Source organism: Microcaecilia unicolor, chromosome 11, assembly GCF_901765095.1.
Source record: "Microcaecilia unicolor chromosome 11, aMicUni1.1, whole genome shotgun sequence".
NCBI classification, from domain to species: Eukaryota; Metazoa; Chordata; class Amphibia; order Gymnophiona; family Siphonopidae; genus Microcaecilia; species Microcaecilia unicolor.
This window is the reverse complement of record NC_044041.1, coordinates 194,896,125-194,921,120: the sequence shown is the minus strand read 5'-3', so window position 1 is coordinate 194,921,120 and position 24,996 is coordinate 194,896,125. Positions and strand designations below refer to the sequence as shown.

Below are 24,996 nucleotides of genomic sequence, written 5' to 3'. Positions count from 1 at the left end.
TATGCCTAAGCCCTGTAGAATTGTGGATCATCACAGTACATTTCATAGCAAAGAGGAGACAGCGTCCAACATTTTTGGTTCCATGGAGGCCTTCCTCTTTAATGTCAGGTTAGCTCCGTTCGTTTCTGTGGATCCTCCTGCTTCTTAGAGAAGTTGTAACGAGCTGACGAGAGGCTGTCTTCCTGCTTGGGAAGAAGTGCTGGAGAATAAGATGCCTGGTCCTTGAGGAACGTTCCAGAGCTCTTTGTCTTCATCTCCGTTAGGATCAAACTCTCCATCACCAAAGGAGCCTTGATAGGATCTACACCGCACTCCAAGTTAACGGCTTCCTGGCTGGAATCAAAGCACTCAATCATCTCATTGACCAGTTTGAGTTCAGCGGGTGAACAACGTGTGTGAGGGGATAAGGAGCAGTATCTTCTCTGATGCACCTCCAAGCTAAAGCGGTGGACATAGGCCTTGGTACAGCTGGTGCACTTATGTAGCCGCTGGCGCTTGTGCAAACGATTGTGCAGCTTGAGGTGAACGTATTGAGTGAATCTGCTGCTACACAAGTGGCAGAGATAGGGTCTTTCTCCCGAGTGAAGACGCAAGTGTGTTTTCAGGTTGCTGGTGCTGCTGAAGCGTTTGGAGCAGACCTACAGTAAACATATGAAAGAGAGAATTGGAGGAAGGAAAAGTGGAAATGTGTGGAGAAGCAAAGAAGAGAGTGGGGAAAATGGGAGGAGTCACTTAAGGGACAGAACGGAGACCAGAAAAAGAAGGGAATTAAGTTACATACAATTCAGTGTTAATGAGACCAATATTTAGCAGGACTCCTACCCGGATAAGTTCTGCAGGGCCGCCGAGAGGGGGGGACAGGGGGGGACAAAAGTCCCCGGGCCCAGGCCTCCGGAGGGGGCCCGGCGCCACCGCAGTCAGGCCCGCCCACCGTCGCTCCCGAACTAACTAACCTTAAACGCCTCCTTCCTTTCCTTTCACCACCTTCGCGGCAAGCAGCAGTAGGGCAGGCCACTCCTTCCTTCCGTGTCCCGCCCTCACCCGACGTAACGACCGCGAGGGCGGAGCACGGAAGGAAGGAGAGGTCTGCCCTGCTGCTGCTTGCCGCGAAGGTGGTGAAAGGAAAGGAAGGAGGCGTTTAAGGTTAGTTCAGGGCCCGGTAGCGGGTGGAGGAGGGGGGCCCGGCGGTGACGATGACCTTGGGTGGGGTGGGGTGGGGGGGGGGCCCGGGGGGCGGCCTTGTCCCGGGTCCGGCTCTGGCTCTCGGCGGCCCTGAAGTTCTGCAGACTGGGTCAGACCAGGATTTTTGAAATTGTGGGGAGACCACCCCATCACTCTCTGGCCAGTGCCAAGGCAGTCCATGGGCAGAGTCTGGGCAGGAGCCAGGAGTTACCTGGTTAGCGGCAATATTCAGTCCACCATCCGGGTAACTGTCTGGGTTAAGTAAGGACGGTAAAAAGGCTGTTTTTTTTAACTTCAGCCAAAGCACCAGTCTGGATATCACCAGAACCCAGCGCCAGCAGTCACCAGATGTTAGCACCAGTATCCAGATATGGCCTGGCACTGAATACATGGGCATAGAAAACCCATGACAGCATTGTATAAAAACCCCTAATTCAGGAGCGTAGCCAGACAGCCAATTTTGGGTGGGCCTGAGTCCAAGGTGAGTGGGCGAGCATGGAATTTATGCCCCCCCCCCCCCCACCGTGCTCTGCTTTGCTCCACTCTCTGCTCTTCGTCCCTTCCTCCACCTGCAAGCCCAAAATAGCAAATACCCTAGCAGGAGGGGATCTAGAAACCCCACCAGCTGAAGATTTGCTCCTGCTCAGGCAGTCAGCGCTCTCCTCGAGCTGATGCCACGGCCAGCAGGCGGTGCATGCATGAAAGCAAACTAAGCATGTGCAGAGGGGCTGGTGTTGGTGTCAGCTCAGGGCAAGTGCTGCCGTTTGGAAGAGCACCTGGTGCCTGAGGAGGAGGAAATCTTCAGCTGGCGGGGTTTGAGGATCTCTGTCAGCCGTAACAAGAGTGTCACAATTTTGAGTGGGCCTGAGTCCAAATAGGGTGGGCCCTGGCCCACCCGTGGCTACACCACTGCCCTAATTGCCACAGGATGCATATTGCCCCTTATTCAGTCAGTATTCAAACTGATTTAAGCAGGCAAGAAAGGGTCCTGCCCACTTAAATCGTGCTGTGCAAACAAGCCACCAATATTCAGCAGCAGTGAACTGGGCAGGGCCGCTGAGAGACCCAGCCAGGCCCGAGGCAGGATCGGATCACTGCGCCCCCACTCCACTCGAGCCACCGCAGCAGCTGCCACATCACCCCCCACACACACTCAGACAGCTGCCACGCCACCCGCCCCCTTACCGACTGCTGCTTTCCTCGCCTGCTCCTGCTGTGTGCCGCCCAGGACTCGGATGATTGCATTAACGTGATATTGAGAGAAGATAGACCCGTCCCAGAAGCAGGCAGTCAGGAAGAAGCTTGCCTGCGCCTGGTCCGGCCCCCTCCCTTGGAAGCTGGACCCCCTCCTTGGAGGCCAGGCCCAGGGAATTTCCCCCCCCCCCCCCCATCCCTAGGGTTACCATTTTTTGTCCCCCAAAAAGGAGGACACATGCCCTGCCACTTTCACACCCTCACTCCGCCCCCTGTCACACCCTCTTTTCTCCCCCTGTCACGTTTCCCCCCCCCCTGTCACATACCCCGTCGCCCCCCCTCCCCTTACCTTACTACTGCCCTGGTGGTCTAGTGACTTCTTCCGCCTTCCTGTTGCTGATCTCGGCGCTGATTCAAAATGGCCACCGAGAATTGAAGTCTCGCTAGGTCACTTCAACTCTCGGTGGCCATTTTGAAGCGGCGCCGAGGATCACCAACAGGAAGGCGGAAGAGGTCACTAGACCACCAGGGCACTAGTAAGTAAGGGGAGGGGAGGCTAGCAATATCTGCCTGTTTGTCCAGAAATCCAGACAAACGGACATATTGGCAAAATCCGCCCGGTTGCCCGGACATGCCCTCAAAAAGAGGACATGTCCGGGTAAATCCGGACATATGGTAACCCTACCCATCCCCCTCTCAGTGGCCCTGAATATCGGCTCTGACCAGCTGCTTTTTAAGTGGATAGAAGAGGGGTGTTCGAAGGCACAGTCATGGAGGAGCTTGGAGCTATGCAGGTGCCAGCAATATTGAGTGTTATTGCCTGCATAGCTAAATGACCAAATAGGGTCACATAAATACAGTTCTAACTTTGCTCGCTTAGCTATGTGGTGATGGCACTGAATATCAGCTTGCACCCACATAGCTGTCAGTGGTGTCTTGCCTTTCACACACATGCTGCCTTCTTTCCCAAGCCCCTCTCCAACATGATCAGACCCCAACCCCACCCCCGAACCCTGCTACCGTTAAAAATTAGGTCTCTGGTGGATGAGTGGGTCATCAGGGCAGGAGTGACCCTACTTGCTCCTGTCCCTAGCAGGCGGTCATGATTCAAGCAGTAGTCTTGCGGTACTACCACTAGAGGTCAGCCTTCCTTGTTTCTAAGTCATGTCCCTTGAATCCTATCACACAATTCAGAAACAGGTCTAAGATTACAACCTGTGTGTGTGAGATATACACGAAAGATCCAAAGATTGTGAACTTAAACTAATAAAGGTCTGAGCAAGAAAATGTTTTCCTGGAGCTCTTACAGAAGAAGAAGTTACCTAGTTAGCGAAGGTGGCCACCAATAGAGTAGAAGATAACTCAAACATTCAGAACTGTGTGTGGAAATTGTGTCCATTCACTTACCAGACACTGGTGAGGCTTCTCCCCAGTATGGACAAGATGGTGCTTCTGTAAGTGAGCCAGCTGTGTGAATCGTTTCTTGCATATGTGGCACTGGAAGGGTCTCTCACCACTGTGAACCCTCATGTGGACCTGTGTGGATATCAGAAAGAGGCAAGAAAAGGTGAAAGGGAAGTAAAAACACCAAAGGAGAGATGGACTAGGGCTTTTCAGCTTGGAGAAGAGTCGGCTGAGGGGAGACATGATAGAGGTATATAAAATAATGAGTGGAGTGGAACAGGTGGATGTGAAGCGCCTGTTCACGCTTTCCAAAAATACTAGGACTAGGGGGCATGCGATGAAACTACAGTGTAGTAAATTTAAAACAAATCGGAGAAAATGTTTCTTCACCCAACACGTAATTAAACTCTGGAATTCGTTGCCGGAGAACGTAGTGAAGGCGCTTAGCTTGGCAGAGTTTAAAAAGGGGTTGGACGGTTTCCTAAAGGACAAGTCCATAGACCGCTACTAAATGGACTTGGGAAAAATCCACAATTTCGGGAATAACTTGTATAAAATGTTAGTATGTTTGGGAAGCTTGCCAGGTGCCCTTGGCCTGGATTGGCCGCTGTTGGGGACAGGATGCTGGGCTCGATAGGTCTTTGGTCTTTTCCCAGTATGGCATTACTTATGTACTTATGGACAGAGGGGGAGAGAGAAGAGAAATAATGGGAAGCCTGAGTGCAGGTATCATTAGCCATTGCTTCAAGTCTTTTTGGCCCAAAAGCAATGACATCACTAGTCTAATAATCTCCATGTGTGTGATGATTGCTCTCATCATGATAGACCAAGGAAGGTTACCCTTAACTAAGGCCTTTTGGTTAAATTAACAAATTTGTGTAGCAACATTACCCAACTTGTTTCATCCACATAAAGGAATCCTGTTCAGAAGGAATGGATCCTCAGGAGCTTAGCCGAGATTGGGTGGCAGAGCCAGTGGTGGGAAGCGGGGCTGGTGGTTGGGAGGCGGGGATAGTGCTGGCCAGACTTATACGGTCTGTGCCGGGGCAGGTGGTTGGGAGGCGGAGATAATGCTTTAAATGAAGAAACAAAAACCAATCAGCAATAATGGATAGATTATAGGAAATATGGGCCATCAGAGATGAGTCTCTGAACTCAAGGGAGAATTGCACCCAGTTCCCCAGGATCAAAGTCTGCTGCACTAACCACTAGGCTACTCTTATACTAGCAACATTCCCTGTAGAATCTCAAATATTAGCAACATTCCACGTAGATTGGGTGGCAGAGCCGGTGGTGGGAGGCGGGACTAGTAGTTGGGAGGCGGGGTTAGTGCTGGGCAGACTTATACGGTCTGTGCCCTGAAGAGGACAGGTACAAATCAAGGTAGGGTATACACAAAAAGTAGCACATATGAGTTTCTCTTGTTGGGCAGACTGGATGGACCGTGAAGGTATTTTTCTGCCGTTATCTACTATGTTACTATGTTATGTTTATGATAACAAATTAATAATGAATAATCTTTGTAACCTAATCACAGCTTGCCAACTACACTGTACTGGTTGAACAATCTGTTCAGAGTTGAGTCCTAGCAGAGGTAATGCTGTAGCACAAACTCTACGCAGAACTATCGCCTGGAATCTGTTTGTAAGACATTTAGAAAAATATCTTCTTTTCACTTGTGTAGTCACTTTTCACAATGCAACTATGATTTCTGATCTGTTAGCCTCTTTCTTATGAATTTGTATGGCTAAGGAGCTATGGTGGAAGAAAGCGGATCACTAGCAGCCCTGAAGTCGATTTCCTGTACCTTTAAGTTGGAGAGTTGTCCAAAGCTCTTTAAGCAGACATTGCACTCATATTTAATCTTGCCGTTTTGCTTCTTCAGTGGATAGACCATGGACTTGGCACACAAAGAAGGTCTGAGGTGTTTGATTTTTGCTGTGCTGAGGTTAAGGACCTCGCTCTGCTGTACCGTATCTGAAGCGGATGTTAGGTGATGCATGGCTGAGCTCTCTTTGGTTGATCCACAAGGGGAATACAATACAGTCTCATATTCCGGTCCGGAGAAGGAAAAGGTGCTGGTGGGCAAAGGAATAGGAACACCTTGAGTTTCCGGAGACGGGGGTGGTATAACAGTCCTGAACAATCCTGGATAAGGCAACCTACCCTCTCCTAAGACATTTTTGTAGACTTGAGAGGTTTGTGAAGAAAGTCCAAAGGGACAGGTCTCACCAGTTCTACTCAAAGGACAAAATGGCAGCAAGAATGAGGAATATGGAGGCAGGAAAAATCCTGAGCTATGAGCGGGAAGTGGATAAGTGGCAGAGAGATACGACTGAGGAAAATGGTTCCTAGATGAATAGAACGGCCATGATGGGTAGAGTCCATTCAAGTGCAGGGGGTGCTCTTTGGCCAACGAGGTAGGCAGGCTGTTCGGGCAACAGCTGAAGCATGGTTGACTATTTGGGCTTGTTTCTCTTTGGTCTGGGAGACTTTGGCACAGGGGACTGAATCCTAGAGTTGTCATTTCTTTCGCTGATGAACTGTGAAGGCGGTAGGTCTCCTTTATTTGTTGTAGAGCTGAAGTGGAAATGTTCTTCAGAAAATCCGTGTTTTGGTATTTTGCAGTCTCCGGACTTATGTCCTCAGCATCCACCTTCTTCTCATCATTCTCTGTGAGTTTTTGGTCATTGTTGAAGTCACTCTTGGAAGAGCTGGACCTCTGCCTTGGTGGGGTCTTGGGTGCAGATGGTTGTAGTTCTTCATATCCTGAAGCAAAACAAATGAATTTTCTGATTAAAGTATCATAATCTTGCAACTGAAATGCTCCAAAACCCTTCAACATTTTCCTTTTTTTTTTTTAGTAAACATTGTTTTCCATGTGCACAGAATGGGAAAAGCCCTTTTTGAAGGTCTTACGGTCTGACAGATATTTCCCCACTGTGCACATCTGAGGCAGGCTTGCAGTTAAAAACAGCAGCTGAAATGAAAAAGACCTAATATATTTGAACCTTGAATATAATTGTCTTTCAATTCATCCGACTATATCATGTAGTATTACTTTTAGAAGGAGGGAAAGCCCAAATGAAATCATTACAAGGTCTGTTTATCAACTCACTATATTTTTATGTGTGTCATGGGTTGATAAATGGACCTCAGATCTCAACACTAAAAGGAAAAAGATGCAGGCAGACCAGGGGAGGAGGGAAGAGGAGATGCAAATTCTTATTAGCCAACGTTGACTATGTCATAAATCTGCCCTGCAATTATGTTTAAAAGCTTCCGTAATACTAAAGTGGTCTATTCAAAAATCCGAAATGTCAGCTGGATTTCAGGTTATTCAAAACTAGACAGAGGAGTGAAACAACGGGCAGCCTCCGAGAAGAAAAAAGGCAGAGGAGAAAAGTGAAGGGAAAGGGGATCAAAGTCAGCTGCTTTTCTTCTGTCTGATTCACAGATGAGCATAAATTAATACCTGGGCCTCAGTCTGTGCAGGACACATCCAAATACCTTTTGTATTTGAAGGTGCGTTGGAAGGAAAGGTGCAGAGAGCTCAGGGTGGGAGGGTGTTTGCCTATTAACACAACTCAGAAATGTTATGAAACTGAGGCCAAAGCAAAGATGAATTTAATTAAATTTACAGTCTACCTTACCCTCGTATCAGGTTCAAGGCAGGATGGGACAGAGAGGCAGGGAAAGACATACTTCCATCAGTCAAAGAGCTCTATCCAAGAACCAGACTAAATATCCAAATGCTATTTCCCATCCCAGAAGAATCTGTTTGTAGCAGTGGCGTAGCCAGAAGACAATTTTTGGGTGGGCCAGCGGGTTGGATGGGTGGGCACTACAGCCCCCCCCACACACACACACACGCGTGCGTACGCGCAGCACATTTAAAGTTAGCAGCGCTGCCTCCACTCACCTTCTCCCACTGTGGCGCTGCCTCCTCTCCTGCACTTCATGGTCTCCATCTCCCACCCCTGCGGCAGCGCTCTATCGGTGCTGCCTGCCTGACAGCTGACAGACGCGGCGCGACAACGTCCTGCTCCGGGACCTTCCCTCTGCCGCATGCAATCCACCCTGCGTAAACAGGAAGTTGAATCAGCGCGGCAGAGGGAAGGCCCTGGAGCTGGAGCAGGAGGACGTCGCGCCGCGTCTGTCAGCTGTCAGGCAGGCAGCGCTGATAGCAAATTGAAAGCGCTGCCGCGAGGGTGGGAGACAGAGACCGCGGAGTGCAGGAGAGGAGGCAGCGCTATGGCGGGGGTGGAAGAAGGTGAGGATGGGCCTGAGACAAAACTGGGTGGGCCTGGGCCCATCCAGGCCCACCCGTAGCTACGCCCCTGGTTTGTAGCAGCTTCCTTGCAAACAAGCTACTGGGATTGCAAAGAAACTATTTTACAGTTACTAACAGTGGCGTAGCCACAGGTAGGCCTGGGTGGGCCAGGGCCCATCCACTTAGGGCTCAGGCCCACCAAACAGTAGCACACGCTTAGCGGTAGCTGGTGGAGATCCCAAGCTCTACCAGCTGAAGACTTCCCCCTGATGGTAATGACAACGCTGCTCTCCACGATACTGGCACCTGCGCATGTTCAGTTTTCAGCGCATGCCTGCTGCAGACTGCCAAGGTGGAAAGAAGCATTTTCCTGTCAGCTGAGATGTCTTTTGGTGGTGGTAGGGGAGAACATTTGGTGCCCACCCACTTCTTGCCTAGGCCCACCCAAAATCTGTTGTCTGGCTACGCCCCTGGTTACTAATATTGCTAATAGAGTAATACACACATGCCTTCCATTGCACATCCCTCCTGTCCCCACCCTACTCTCTGTATCCACACCACGAGACTGTATATAAGAAAGGGAAATGGGACTTGATATACTGCCTTTCTGTGGCATTTTGCAACTACATTCAAAGCGGTTTACATATATTCAGGTACTTATTTTGTACCAGGGGCAATGGAGGGTTAAGTGACTTGCCCAGAGTCACAAGGAGCTGCAGTGGGAATCGAACCCAGTTCCCCAGGATCAAAGTCCGCTGCACTAACCACTAGGCTACTCCTCCACTAGCAACATTCTATGTAGAAGCCTGCCCTTGCAGATCACCAATGCGGCTGTGCAGGCTTCTGTTTCTGTGAGTGTGACGTGCGTGCAAGGGCAGGCTTCTACATGGAATGTTGCTAGTGGAATAGCAACATTCCATGTAGAATCTCAAATAGTAGCAACAGAATCTCAATAGTAGCAACATTCCATCTAGAATCTCCAATAGTAGCAACATTCCATGTAGAATCTACAAATAGGTTCAACATTCCATGTAGAATCTCAAATAGGGAAAGGGAACTGGGACTTGACATGTCGCCTTTCTGAGGTTTTTGCAACTACATTCAAAGCGGTTTATATATATTCAGGTGCTTATTTTGTACCAGGGGCAATGGAGGATTAAGTGACTTGCCCAGAGTCACAAGGAGCTGCAGTGGGAATCGAACTCAGTTCCCCAGGATCAAAGTCCATTGCACTAACCACTAGGCTACTCCTCCACTCAACACAAGAATAGTCATAGTCGGTCATACCAATGGTCCATCTAGCCCAGTATCCTGCTTCCAACAGTGGCCAATCCCTGCCACAAGTACCTGGCAGAATCCCAAAGCGTAGCAACATTCTGGAATCCCAAAGAGCAGCAAGATTCATGCTACCGATCCCGGGGCAAGTGGTGGTTTCCTCCATGTCTGTATCTCAATAGCAGACTATGAACTTTTCCTGCAGGAACTTGTCCAAACCTTTTTTTTTTTAACCCATACACTAACCGCTGATACCACATCCTCCAGCAATGAGAACCAGAGCTTGACTATTCGTTCAGTGAAAAAATATTTCCTCCTGTTCGTTTTAAATGTAGTACCATGTACTAATGTACACATTGAGATGAATTGACAGCTAGGAAGACTCCTAGAAAGTCCTAACAGTGTTAAATAATCACAGCCCAAGGGCAGTATGGATCTGGCCTTTTCTTGGGCAAGAAATGTTTGGTATTCAGGTATGGCTTTATAAGCAGATGTAAACCAACAGAAACCAGCCTTAACAGCCTCAATGACAGCCAGAGGGAAAAGGTACCCCCAATAATCTAACAGTGGCCAGCCCTAACAGCCTCAGCGACAGCCTGAAATAAGGGTTACTCCAAGAACCTGACAGCAACCTTTCATAATTAGCCACCATGCTAAGATTTCAGAGAGATCGGAGCTGAAGATTATTCCTTGAACACGGATTCTTTATTTAATTTTACACTCGTACTCAAAGAAATCCAGGCAAGAGTTAGCTTGGATTGAGAGCCCCAGTGCAGAAGCAAAATGCGTTACTTGTCTTTAATTTTAAAAGAACTTATATTGCACAAGGCAAATTACAATAAAATATTCAATAACGTCATTTTTAAAAAATCCATAATCGATATAAACAAACACACAAAGACATACAGCTGCTACAAGAAAACCAGCTATTCCAGCAGTGAGTGTGCTTTGACTGTACACTAACTGCTCCTTATTTTCAGACTAGAGATTGGAGAGCAGTGCCTGGCTAATTACAGATTAAATGATCCCACCCAAGGAGACTGTCAGGCTTATTTTCGAAAGAGAAGGGCTCCCGTCTTTTGACACACATCGGGAGATGGGCGTCCTTCTCCCAGGGTCGCCCAAATCGGCATAATCGAAAGTCGATTTTGGGTGCCCTCAACTGCTTTCTGTCACGGGGACGACCAAAGTTCCCAGGGGCGTGTCGGAAGCATAGCGAAGGCGGGACTGGGGCGTGCTTAACACATGGGCGTCCTCGGCCGATAATGGAAAAAAGAAGGGTGTCCCTGACGAGTACTTGTCCTACTTTACTTGGTCCATTTTTTCTTGCGACTAAGCCTCAAAAAGGTGCCCGAACTGACCAGATGACCTCCCCTTACTCCCCCAGTGGTCACTAACCCCCTCCCACTCTAAAAAAATTTTAAAAATATTTTTTGCCAGCCTCAAATGTCATACCCAGCTCCCTGACAGCAGTATGCAGGTCCCTGGAGCAGTTTTAGTGGGTACAGCAGTGCACTTCAAGCAGGCGGACCCAGGCCCACACCTCCCCCCCCTCACCCGTTACACTTGTGGTGGTAAATGTGAGCCCTTCAAAACCCACCAGAAACCCACTGTATCCACATGCAGGTGCCCCCCTTCACCCCTTAGGGTGGTAGTGTTGTACAGTTATGGGGAGTGGGTTTTGGGGGGCTCAGCACCCAAGGTAAGGGAGCTATGCACCTGGGAGCATTTTGTGAAGTCCACTGCAGTGCCCCCTAGGGTGCCCGGTTGGTGTCCTGGCATGTCAGGGGGACCAGTGCACTACGCATGCTGGCTCCTCTCACGACCAAAGAGCTTGCATTTGGTCGTTTATGAGATGGGCGTCCTCGGTTTCCATTATCGCCAAAAACCGGAGACTACCATCTCTAAGGACGACCTAAATGTTGAGATTTGGGCGTCCCCGACTGTATTATCGAAACGAAAGATGGCTGCCCATCTTGTTTCGATAATACAGGTTTCCCCGCCCCTTTGCCGGGACGTCCTGCAAGGGCGCCCTCAGGAAAACTTGGGCACCCCGTTCGATTATGCCCCTCCACATCTCTCCTGGACTGGTAATTCTGATGGTACCTAATACTGGATTAAATGCACCTAAACCAGTGACGTAGCCGGACGACTGATTTAGGGGGAAGCCTGAGCCCAAAGTGGGCGGGCACAAAATTATCTCCCCAACCTTCGCCCTCCCTCGGCACCCCCCCCCCCCCGCCTGAATGCAAAATATAACTACCTGAGCTGGTAGGGATCCTCAAGCCACTCCACTGGAGACCCTCCTCCCTCCAGTCCAGTGACCAGAATCAAAGTTCTGCAGCCAGCGGCAGGGTCTGAGCGGCTGCTGCTACTGCACTGCTCCCCCCATATTTGGTTTTTGCGGACGTATGAAAACTAAGCATGCACCAGCAGTCTGCCTAAGCCCTTGCATTAGGCTACTCCTAAGTCTATCTTTCCTCAAGTTTAGAAACAATTTCCCAGCAAATTCTTATCGGTGAAGATCTTTCCCTCTTTGGAAGTCTTCTTATTGCACCTCTTCTGGATTGGCCATCAGGATCTGTCGTCCCCCTTCTCCCCCACTGCTAACTCCCGGCTCCGTTCCTTCTATCTCGCTGCTCCCTATGCCTGGAATAGACTCCCTGAGCCGGTACGTCAGGCTCAGTCTCTGGCTGTCTTCACGTCTAGGCTTAAAGCCCACCTCTTTGCTACTGCTTTCGACTCCTAACCATGACTCTCTTACTCAACACCCTCACTTATCACCCCTACCACTGCAATTCCCCCACCCCTAGCTGTCTGTTCGTCTGTCCAATTTAGATAGTAAGCTCTGTTGAGCAGGGACTGTCTTTTTCATGTTAATTTGTACAGCGCTGCGTAAGTCTAGTAGCGCTATAGAAATGTTTAATAGTAGTAGTAGTAGCAGCGGCAGCAGCAGCTCAGGGACACTGCCGCCGGCTGCAGAGCTTGGAGATTTCTGGCCACTGGACGGGAGATGGAAGAGGAGGTGGTCTTCAGCTAGTAGGGAATGGGAATCCCCACAGCCAGAGCAAGAGAGATGGCTAATTTGAGGGGGGGGCTGAGCAGAAAGTGGGGGACCCCCAACTCCCCCCCTCCCCCCATGGCTATGCCACTTATCTCAACTGAGTTTTGGAATATGCTGAACTAATCTAAAATCCAAATCTATGTGAATACGACATATTTACTCATGAGTGAAGTGAGTTACATAATTCAGACCTGTAGGTGGAGCAAATGTTGTGTGGAAAAGCTATACTAATTTTGCTGTGAAACATCTAAGGACCCCCCTCTGCCCCTCACAACAGAAAATAGATCTTACCTAGATCCTCCTCCCACTCCCTGGAAGGCAGAGGTGGTGAGCCCTGGGTGAAATCTTTTTGGTGGTACCAGACCAGGAGCTCGTTGCCAGCCGGGACGGGCTTCAGCGTCTGGAAGAAAACGTCCAACCCCTTCTGACAGACTACCAGGTTCTGTTCTGGGAGCGCTGGTGCCAGGCTCATGTAACTCATCCACTTACTGACATGGGTGTCAGAGGTGTCGCTGACATGCTGGAACATCCCATTGGAATAAACCTTCGCCATAAAGAAATGTAATTAAATGAAACAGAGGGTGCGAGATAATTTTGAGGCTCATTTTCAAAGCACATAGGTTACTATATAATTTTGTAAGTCTATGTGCTTTGAAAGTGAGCACCTAAATGACATCTCCTTGTGGAAATATTTTAAAAACACATATAATTAAAGATGTTTAAAGACTCCCCTGGTTTATTAAGGGCTTTTTCCCATTTAGTGACCAGTCCAAAAGGGATTTCTATCTGAAGAATCTTTTCCAAAACAGATCTAAAATATGTATTAATTTTGGATAATAACTTTCAGTGAGCAGAATCTACCAACTTTAGAATCACTTTACCATGTCCTGGGACAGTTGGATCCGTCTCTTTCCTCGCTTCCTCTCTGCTCTGACTGAGTTTCCCTTTCTCTGCTATATAGAGGATCAGACCAGAAAGGAAATTTCTTATGCAAATCCACAAGGGCTCAGCCTGTGATGACATCACTCCAGCTCATGGACCCTTTTCTACCTCTGAGGGTAAGGGCTTTATTCCCCCTGCTGGTTTTCCAGGAGTAACTATTTTCCTGAAACAAGACGCCAAGAGAAAGTGGGAAGTTGTATATTTGAAATGAGTTGTTTTGTGGTTTACAGAAGCAGGAAATTTCAACAAAGCACTCTGATGTAGGTCTGCTTTCTGGCTTTATCTGGAGCCCAGCCAGGGGATTTCTACCAGCTCTCAAACAATGAAGCTGACAGGTACAGGCGGGGTTCCTGCAAAGCCAGTCTCTTGGAACCTGGTTGAAGAAGAGGGCAGATTTCCTCACCACCATCCCCCCCCCCCCCCCCCCCCCCCCCCAGTGCTAAGGAGGATGAATCAAAGACTAGGACCCAGGGCTGCTGAGAGGCGGCAGGGGGAGCAAGATTCCCCAGGCCCGGCCTCCAAGGGGGGCCCGGTGTCAGGGTCTGTCTCTCTCCTGCTCCTGTGTGTCGAGATCCAGTAATTGTGTTAACACGATAACCCGGGTCCCAACACCCGGGAACAGGAGAGAGACCGAGGGAGGAGCAGGCGCAGGAAGGCAAGGGGGTGGGGGTGGCCACAGCTGCGGCAACCCTGCCCTGGGCCTATCTCTGTCTCTCGGCGGCCCTGCTAAGACCGGAACTGCCTACAACACCTTCAAAGTCAGTTTAAGTTTCAAGTTTATTTACACTTGATAGTTGTTTTTTTTTCTGGAATTAGGAAAGGAACACGACAAATCAGGCAGGACAGAGGAAACGTAGGATCAGTTCTGCAATCCTGCACACCGCAGCTACCCGCTTACAGTGCATCAGGTATCATGGATCGTTTTTGAAAGTTGGGAGACTGTCCATCTCACCATTGTATGTATGTGTTTAAGCAGAAGCATAGCACTGAATTGTCAAATCCCCCAGTCCGACGGTTTACACATGTTAGAAGGTACAAATTTGCATGGCCACTTTTGTACATGTGAACCTTGCAAGCAATTTTGAAAGGGAAGTAAGTCGCTCTGCTATCCCATATGGTTTAAAGTGACCACATACACTTGCAACACTGTGGATTATTCAAATTCGCTTCTTCAATCCTTCATTTTACCCACTACTTTCAACAAACCTTGTGCCACAAGGTCTGACTTGGCCCTTTCTTGTATCAATCTTCACAGATTAGAGAGAATGTTTCCATTGTGGAACCTTCCACATCTTGTCTGCAACAAACGGGCTGGGTACCACACAATGCCACGAGGGTCCACTGATATCTTTGCTAGAGGGCAATTAGGTTTTACCTTCGGTGGGAGGGACACAGGAGTGACAGCCACCTCCAACTAGGCTGTAGTGTAAGAGCTGAGCAAAGGACTTAAAGATGACACAAGGCCACAGGGACCAAAAAGTTGGAAAAGGATGTTTTCTTTTGCGTGGAAAGAGATAGCACAAAAGTAATTGCATTGGATGAGAAGTCATTGTGACGCTTTCACTTGCTGTTTCGAATGGAAAATCCCTTCGTACTGACCAGAAATATTTCAAAAGAAATAAAAAACCCCTGGCAGAATTTAAGGGTCCAGTCTCCAGCCAACAGAGAGCCCTTTTCACAGATAAGTATCTGTGTGTCTCTGCACAGTATCTGAATTTAATAAAAGTGCAGGAAAAGCTAAGGACAGACTTTTGGTCTTGAACAAACCACACTTTTGTTTCTCAAAAAGATTGAATTAATATCTCAACATATATTCACAGAGAGCAGCATTTTAGAAAGGACAAACAGATGGAACTTCAGATATCCAGGTCAAGATGGTCTCAAGTTCCTCTAATGTCTTATAACAGGATCTACTGAGACAGAAGAGTGGAGTGGAAAGGGTAGACGTGAAGCGTCTGTTTACTCTTTCCAAAAATACTAGGACTAGGGGGCATGCAATGAAGCTGCAAAGTAGTAAATTTTAAAACGAATCGAAGAAAATGTTTCTTCAATCAAAGTGTAATTAAACTGTGGAATTCGTTGCCAGAGAATATGGTAAAGGCGGTTAGCTTTGCGGGGTTTCAAAAAGGTTTGGACAGCTTCCTAAAGGAAAAGTCCATAGACCGTTATTAAAATGGACTTGGGGAAAATCCACTGCTTATTTCTGGGATAAGCAGTATAAAATGTTTTTTTACTTTTTTGGGATCTTGCCAGGTATTTGTGACCTGGTTTGGCCACTGTTGGAAACAGGATGCTGGGCTTGATGGACCTTTGGTCTGTCCCAGTATGGCAATACTTATGTAACAGAAGAAACAGGAAGATTCCTCTGTAGTAGTTAAACCACAAGCAAAACGCAGAAACAGAGGTGGTCAGGAGAAATGATGGAAGAACAACCAAATCATCACCAAGGATAACTTTATTGTGGAAAGGACCCAACACAGACAGATTTTGGCAAGAATGCCTGCACCAAGGATCCCACTCTTCCCAATGCTTGATTGAGGCACTGATAATACAGCATAAAAAGTTGCTTTTCCAGTTGATAAACACTGTGACAGGAACTCAATGACGATATGGTTGTTCTTCCATCATTTCTCCCGACCACCTCTACTGACGTAAAGTCTGTTCTAAAATGCGGGATGAAATGGATGTTTATGCACATGCCACATGTGTCAGTGTCAGTGGAGTGGCCTAGTGGTTAGGGTGGTGGACTTTGGTCCTGAGGAACTGAGTTCGATTCCCACTTCAGGCACAGGCAGCTCCTTGTGACTCTGGGCAAGTCACTTAACCCTCCATTGCCCCATGTAAGCCGCATTGAGCCTGCCATGAGTGGGAAAGCGCGGGGTACAAATGTAACAAAAATAAAATAGATACTATTGGAGATTCTACATGGAATGTTGCTACTATTGGAGATTCTACATGGAATGTTGCTATTCCACTAGCAACATTCCATGTAGAAGGAAGGCTGCGCAGGCTTCTGTTTCTGTAAGTCTGACGTCCATCAGACTCACAGAAGCAGAAGCCTGCGCGGCCACATTGGTGATCTGCAAGGCCTGACTTCTACATCGAATGTTGCTAGTGGAGGAGTAGCCTAGTAGTTAGTGCAGTGGACTTTGATCCTAGGGAACTGAGTTCGATTCCCACTGCAGCTCCTTGTGACTCTGGGCAAGTCACTTAACCCTCCATTGCCCCATGTAAGCCGCATTGAGCCTGCCATGATTGGGAAAGCGCAGGGTACAAATGTAACAAAAATAAAATAGATACTATTGGAGATTCTACATGGAATGTTGCTACTATTGGAGATTCTACATGGAATGTTGCTATTCCACTAGCAACATTCCATGTAGAAGGAAGGCTGCGCAGGCTTCTGTTTCTGTAAGTCTGACGTCCGTCAGACTCGCAGAAGCCTGCGCGGCCACATTGGTGATCTGCAAGGCCTGACTTCTACATCGAATGTTGCTAGTGGAGGAGTAGCCTAGTAGTTAGTGCAGTGGACTTTGATCCTAGGGAACTGAGTTCGATTCCCACTGCAGCTCCTTGTGACTGTGGGCAAGTCACTTAACCCTCCATTGCCCCATGTAAGCCGCATTGAGCCTGCCATGATTGGGAAAGCGCGGGGTACAAATGTAACAAAACAAATATTCTAGAAAAATAAGCTTCTAAAATATTAACTGGACAGAAGAGGAGTATGAATGCCTCTGAAGCAGCATATGAAAAATTCATCTTTCCCAAACTAGAACACAACCCCAAATCCCTTTGTGGGATAAAGGAAGTGGCCTCCCCTAAATCCTCCAGCGGAGCAGCTCTAAATCCTGCCTGACTTCTATTAGATCTAGAAGACCATTACATAATTCTCCCTTTGCCTTTCCTATTTCAAGAGGTGTTAAAAGATTTAAACTGTTTGAGAAAATGTTTGCTTATCAGGATCCAAGAATTTGACAAGAATTGCGGCCATGTTTTAATATTTTGTCCAATTTTCCTTTACAGTATTTAAGAGAAATTTGAAGACAGTGCCTTTTAAGAGGTTTGTTTCCCTGCCTGAAGTTGGCAGTTGTGCACATAAGTGATAGTATTCTATAACCTATGTGTGCAACTGAAAGACACGCCCCCCCCCTGATCCGCCTGTGTGTTTCCAAGTTACATAAGTACATAAGTATTGCCATACTGGGAAAGACCAAAGGTCCATCGAGCCCAGCATCCTGTTTCCAACAGTGGCCAATCCAGGTCACAAATACCCGGCAAGATCTCAAAAATGTACAAAACATTTTATGCTGCTTATCCCAGAAATAGTGGATTTTCCCCAAGTCCGTTTAATAAAGGTCTATGGACTTTTCCTTTAGGAAGCCGTCCAAACCTTTTTTAAACTCCGCTAAGCTAACCGCCTTTACCACATTCTCTGGCAACAAATTCCAGAGTTTACTACTACTACTACTTAACATTTCTAGAGCGCTACTAGGGTTACGCAGCGCTGTACAATTTAACAAAGAGAGACAGTCCCTGCTCAAAGAGCTTACAATCTAATAGACAAGTGAACGGTCGGTCCGATCGGTTTAATTACACGTTGAGTGAAGAAAACTTTTCTCCAATTCATTTTAAATTTACTACATTGTAGCTTCATCGCATGCCCCCTAGTCCTGGTATTTTTGGAAAGCGTGAACAGACGCTTCACATCTACCCATTCAACTCCACTCATTATTTTATAGACCTCTATCATATCTCCCCTCAGCCGCCTTTTCTCCAAGCTGAAGAGCCCTAGCTGCTTTAGCCTGTCCTGCAAGCCATAATAATATATAATAGAAAAGAGCTGGTGACAGAGGGCAATATACCTGTACTGACTTACTAGTTGTCAATTTTATGCGAATGCAAAAGCATCTTCAAAAAGAAATGTTTTAAATTGAACTAATCAGGTTTGTGATCTAAGATAAAGCGGTATTGCGTTCCATAAGGAAATACTGACTCACGTGTCACCTCATGTCTGATATGGTGAAAAGATGGCGCCACTGAGAAATGTGGTTGAGAGGAACGAAGCACATGAGACGGGACATGTGGGGTTAGTGTATGAGCCAAAAAAGAAGGGGTTTCTGAGCTTTCGATTTTAAAAACCAAAAGAAGAATTTTATATGTAATTCTATGAGTGACAGGTAACCAATGAGCATTTTTGAGAGGTGGAGTTACATGGTCATATTTCTTTGATCCTGCGATTAACTTATTGGAGGTGTTTTGAATAAGTTGCATATGACGCTCCCTTTCTCATTGCGCACTACAACATTTAAGCGCAACGCACATTATTACAAATTAGTGCCAATTGGTACTATATAACAACACTTAAGGGCTATAATTGATACCTAATGGCACCTAATTTAACAATTAAGGGCCCCTTATACTAAGCCACATAGGCGCCTACGTGCGCCCAACGGGCACCAAAATGGAGTCACCGCCCGACTACTGCGTGGCACTTGCAGTAATTTCATTTTTGGCGCTCGTCCAATATGCGTGTCTGAAAAATATTTTTTATTTTCTGGCGCGCGTAGCAGATGCGTGCCAAATTGGCATCTGACGCACGTAGGTCATTACTGCCAAAATTCTTTACCACTAGGTCTATGGCTGGCGGTAAGGTCTCAGACCCAAAATGGACACGCAGCAATTTTGATTTTGCCACACGTCCATTTTCAGGGGGGAGAAAAAGGAGGGCTTTTTTTACAGGTGCGCTGAAAAATTATTCTGCGCGCGCCCAAAACACGCGTCTATACTACTGCAGGCCATTTTTCAGCACACCTTAGTAAAAGGATCCCTAAGTTAGGCAAGCAACTGGCAGGGTTCTATAAATTGGGCAGAATGAGGGTTGTAGTCACAGACGAAGACTTACCTTATTCTCGCAGCTATAACGGTTTGGGGGTATCGATGATTTTGCCTGCTGCACCCCTGGAGTCACTGCTGAATCCAAAGTTGGGTCTTTTACTATATACATGCACTGTTCCTCGCATTCCTTCTCATGCCACCTCTCATCCTGCTCGTCTTCCTTCATGTCCACCTTCTCACTGGCTGAGTCTTGGTGAGTTCTAGCCACAGCCTGGGCAGTCCTGAAACACAGGGACAATGTGCTTGCTCAGGGTCCTGAACTAGCTGTGAGGAAGCCATGGAAACACGCCAGGGCATGTTCAAAGAAAACCTATATCCCCAGCCCTGTACCGTTACAGCATATTTCACCTTCAGGCTTACTACTTATCATTCTACTTATTTCTAAAGTGCTACTAGACGTACCAGCTCTGTACACTTGAACATGAAGAGACAGTCCCTGCTCAACAGAGCTTACAATCTAATTAGGACAGACAAACAAGACAAATAAGGGATAAGGACAAAGAGTAGCAAGATTCTAGAATCCCAAGGAGTAGCAAGATTCTGGAATCCCAAAGAGTAGCAAGATTCCGGAATCCCAAAGAGTAGCAAGATTACGGAATCCCAAAGAGTAGCAAGATTACGGAATCCCAAAGACTACTATTACTTATCATTTCCAAAGCACTACTAGATGTTTGCAGCACTGTACACTTGAACATGAAGAGACAGTCCCTGCTCAACAGAGCTTACAATCTAATTAGGACAGACAAACAAGACAAATAAGGGATAAGGACAAAGAGTAGCAAGATTCTAGAATCCCAAGGAGTAGCAAGATTCTGGAATCCCAAAGAGTAGCAAGATTACGGAATCCCAAAGAGTAGCAAGATTCCAGAATCCCAAAGACTACTATTACTTATCATTTCCAAAGCACTACTAGACGTATGCAGCACTGTACACTTGAACATGAAGAGACAGTCCCTGCTCCACAGAGCTTACAATCTAATTAGGACAGACAAACAGGACAAATAAGGGATAAGGACAAAGAGTAGCAAGATTCTAGAATCCCAAGGAGTAGCAAGATTCTGGAATCCCAAAGAGTAGCAAGATTCCGGAATCCCAAAGAGTAGCAAGATTACGGAATCCCAAAGAGTAGCAAGATTACGGAATCCCAAAGACTACTATTACTTATCATTTCCAAAGCACTACTAGATGTTTGCAGCACTGTACACTTGAACATGAAGAGACAGTCCCTGCTCAACAGAGCTTACAATCTAATTAGGACAGACAAACAAGACAAATAAGGGATAAGGACAAAGAGTAGCAAGATTCTAGAATCCCAAGGAGTAGCAAGATTCTGGAATCCCAAAGAGTAGCAAGATTACGGAATCCCAAAGAGTAGCAAGATTCCAGAATCCCAAAGACTACTATTACTTATCATTTCCAAAGCACTACTAGACGTATGCAGCACTGTACACTTGAACATGAAGAGACAGTCCCTGCTCCACAGAGCTTACAATCTAATTAGGACAGACAAACAGGACAAATAAGGGATAAGGACAAAGAGTAGCAAGATTCTAGAATCCCAAACAGTAGCAAGATTCCAGAATCCTAAAGAGTAGCAAAATTACAGAATCCCAAAGAGTAGCAAGATTACGGAATCCCAAAGAATAGCAAGATTCCGGAATCCCAAAGACTACTACTACTCATAATTTCTATAGCACTACTAGACGTACGCAGCGCTGTACACTTGAACATGGAGAGACAGTCCCTGCTCCACAGAGCTTACAATCTAATTAGGACAGACAAACAGGACAAACAAGAGATAAGTGAATATTAAAGTGAGGATGATAAAATAAGGGTTCTGAACAAGTGAATGAGGGTTAGGAGTTAAAAGCAACATCAAAAAGGTGGGCTTTAAGCTTGAACTATCACAAGGAACAACACAAAGAACTGGCCATGGATGAGATAGTTGGTAAACCACAGGAGCGGAGTTTATTAAAGTGATCCCAACAAGGACCGTCTTTCAGCACTCTGCCTATACGCAGTACGTCCAATATGTTATGTGTTATTGTTACATTTGACTGTGTGATATGTTATTTTGATGATTTATGTATTTTTGATTTTGTACGTTTTAATACTGATTGTGTATGTTTTCTTGTATTCTACCTTGGAAAAAGGCAAGTTTAAAATAAACCATAACCACTTTAAACAATATTCAAGAAATACGCAGACAGACTACGACCTTATAGTCAAAATCAGGCTCAAGTACCCATTTTTACAGCGCCACAGATGGACGGCTCAGAATCACGTGTTTAATATACAAAGTATGATGATCCCTGATGCAGGCATGGTGCCGAAACATAGTCCACATTGGGACTGCTTCGATAAAAATCTGGTCCTGTGGGTTATCATCATCCGTGGCCCATTCCTTGTGATTATTCACCTTTGGGTGTTGTTCTCTCTCTCTCTTTTGTAATGACTGAATATGTCTAGACGAAAGGAATACAGAAAGTGGGAGGACAACCAAGGATCCCAAAGACTAAGAAGATGTATAATAAAAGCGAAGTTTATTGTGGTACGGAGACTCGACACAACGTCGTGTTTCAGCCGTTAGGTCTGCATCAGGAGTCTTAATTGTAGATAACACTTGAACAGATGATGATTAAAAATCTTCTGATAAGATAGTCTTTAAAAAGACCATTGTAGGTGCGAGCGTTCGTCTCGTGGGACTGCACGTTTGCGGAGAAATGCTTCAAATGTCAAAAGTGAAATATGTCAAGTCTACATTTCCTTTTAGATAAATGGGCCAGTGGCTCAGTGAAGGTAGTGCTCAAACCGAACCTCATCAGGGTTTGAAAGAAACTTCTTGAAATAAGTAAATAATAATGAATGTCCGGTTTAATTTAATTTTGTCCCACCTTTCCAAATGATGCTTGAAGCAGCTTACATTACATCAGTATTAGAATCCAAGTCCTTTACCTAAATAACGAGATGGGAACCAGAGGCAGCTACCCAACATCAGAAGGAGTGTCAGGAAGTAAGATCTGAACTCTAGTTCTTAGGCCCATTGCTCTAACCACTTGGTCATCCTTCTGTTCTTTTCACCCAAACCGTGTCCTCATGTTCTCAGGGGCATAGCCAGACACTCAATTTTGGGTGGGCCTGGGCCCAAGATGGGTGGGCAGAAGAACTCCACCCTATCCCACAGTGATTTAGTCTCGCCCTCACTTGCCTCCATGCCATATGGTCTCTCAAACATCCCCCCTCCCCCGCATACCTTTTAAATAGCAGATTTTCACCTTAGTGAGCAGCAACTAATACACTGCTACTACTACTACTACTATTTAGCATTTCTATAGCGCTGCAAGGCGTACGCAGCGCTGCACAAACATAGAAGAAAGACAGTCCCTGCTCAAAGAGCTTACAATGCTGGCCCCATAGCCTTCCCTCTGATGCAACTTTCTGTTTCTGCATAGGTGGGAATACATCACAGGGAAGGCTGTGGGGCTGATGCGAACAGTATGTATCAGTCGCTGCTCGCGAAGATCTGCTATTTACAAGGTATGCAGGAGGGACAGTTGTTGGGAGTTTTCAGCTGGTGGGGCTTGGGGATCCCTGCCTGCCAAATCATAGGTGTGCTGCTACTGGGTGGGCCTGAGCCCAAAGAGGGTGGGCCTAGGCCCACCCGGGCCCACCCTTGGCTACGCCATGATGTTCTTATGAATTTACAAGACTAAGGTAGACCACTGCTTGTATGACAGTGTCTAGAGTTTTCACCTGAGATCCTAGGTCTCAAACCATCCCATCCTGAAGATTGGGATCCCCTGTGCTTTGACCAGGTGCAGACTGGCAGTGAACTGGGCCCCCGGGCATAGGCCCCAAATCATCTACCAGAAGTGATTAAACTACATGGATGTTAGTAGAGAGTGGGTCATCTACTGCTGTGGACCCTCAGGCACTGCTGTATTGACTTAATGGTCAGTCAGCCCCTGGCTCTGACTCCTCCTATTTATCATTTCTGTAGCACTACTAGATGTACACAGCACTGAACAAACATGTAAGAGACTCAGAGCAATAGAAGGTCTGAAATGAACCAAATCAACTTGACCTAGAGACATGGAGTCATTTTATAACTTTAACTGTGATACAACTGAGGACCTGGCAGTCTCTCTCACATTAGAAGATGCTAAGGAAGCTCTTGACCCCTCCCACAATGATAGACCCCTTTCACTCAGCAGAGCCAGTGTACAATTTCCATCTAGAACTCTTCTCTCCCCCCCCCCCCCCCCCACCCACCAAAAAGTCTTATGCTCCCAAGAATAGAGATGGTCTATTATGTGTTTCTGTACAGTGCCGATTACATTTGCTATACGCTCTAATGATCACGTCAATAACTCTGTGCTCGCTAGGAATAGATTCTAAATTTGTTCCCTGTGCACGTCTTTACAGGAAGTAGGTGGCACCTGCTCCATCTTTCTTGAGAGCCCCAGTCATGTCCTGAATTCCTGTAAAGTTTTTTCAGAGCACTCAAAGGATGTGACGTCATCCACACAAGGATGCCAGAGGCTGAATCAGAACTTGATTCAGGAAACATCATTGGCACAACAATCAGGATATGTATAGTCAAAGTAATTCAAAGTAAGTGGTTGAAAGCATAAAAGAAAATGAATATATTGATAATGGTCATAATGGCAGTAAAATAAAATTTAAAAGTAGAATGAGGACAGTAACGAAGACCATTCCGTCATTTTGGAGATCATCAACGCTATCTCTGATCAGATGATGGTTCTAACCTGCTGGCTTCATCCAACGTATTTTGTTGCTATAGTTGCTGTGTTTCCGGTTTGCTACAGGAGGAGACGGATCTACACCAGGGGCCAACACAGCTTTGTCCACCTTCAGATTCTCAAGCTGTTTATAAACTCATTCTTCCGTAAACGACGCAGTATCCACTCCATTCCCAGACGTTCCCTCGGCAGCCGACTGCTGTCCTTCTCCAGGATTTTCCTCCGTGAACACGGAAGAGAAATAATTGTTTAGCACGTTCGCTTTATCTTCATCACTCTCCACATAGCCGTGCGTATTATCTTTCAGTCCCGCAATTCCATTCCTACCTCTTCTTCTTTCTCCAATATATCTGAAAAAGGTCTTGTCACCCCTCTTTACGTCTTTAGCCATTTTTTCTTCCGCTCGTGCTTTCGCTAGCCATATTTCCCTCTTCGCTTCTTTCAGTTTAATCCGATAATCTTTTTCGTGATCCTCTCGTTGCGTTCTTTTGTATTTCTTGAACAAAGCCTCTTTTGCTCTTATTTTTTCAGCTACTTGTTTGGAGAACCATATAGGCTTCTCTTGTTTTTGTTTACTTTCCTCACAAAAAGATCAGTCACGATATTGCTTGTTAAGTGCTGTTATCAGCACTCATTAGCTTGTTAAATTGCACGTATTGTTATAGAATCTGCACCGATTTCGGTACCGATCTCTACGCTGGCTGCAAAGAACAGCTCATAAAAAAACTCCAGACCGCCCAAAATACAGCAGCCAGGCTGATATTCAGCAAAACACGCTTCGAAAGTGCCAAACCCCCTCCGAGAAAAGTTGCATTGGCTCCCAATCAGAGACCGGATCATCTTCAAAATCTGCACCTTAGTCCACAAAATCATGTACGGCGTAGTCCCAGGATGCATGACGGACCTCATAGACTTACCAATAAGAAACAAAGTCAGATCGTCAAGATCCTACCTAAACCTACACTACCCAAATTGCAAAGGACCGAAATACAAAACAACTTACG

At 46.5% G+C, this 24,996-nt stretch overlaps 1 protein-coding gene across 1 annotated transcript; it reads right to left on the bottom strand.

Moving 5' to 3' along the window:
- ZNF683 (zinc finger protein 683) lies at positions 1-23,699 on the bottom strand. Its single transcript, XM_030220004.1, has 6 exons — positions 23,653-23,699; positions 19,237-19,450; positions 12,684-12,936; positions 5,588-6,549; positions 3,784-3,912; positions 1-638 (listed from the first exon to the last, which is right to left on the bottom strand). Exons 1-6 carry the CDS (start codon positions 23,697-23,699, stop codon positions 105-107), a joined length of 2,139 nt encoding a protein of 712 aa, XP_030075864.1. The 3' UTR covers positions 1-104.
- Between the last annotated feature and the right edge of the window lie 1,297 nt (positions 23,700-24,996).

Bases quoted from the DNA above. Each gene is read 5' to 3' on its own strand.
- ZNF683 (XM_030220004.1), bottom strand. From the start codon at position 23,699: ATGACTGGGGCTCTCAAGAAAGATGGAGCAGGTGCCACCTACTTCCT. The intron at 3,913-5,587 runs GTACAGGAAATC...ATATCCACACAG, and splicing joins GACAACTCTCCAACTTAAAG to GTCCACATGAGGGTTCACAG. The intron at 639-3,783 runs GTAAGTGAATGG...TGTTTACTGTAG, and splicing joins AGAAGCCTCACCAGTGTCTG to GTCTGCTCCAAACGCTTCAG.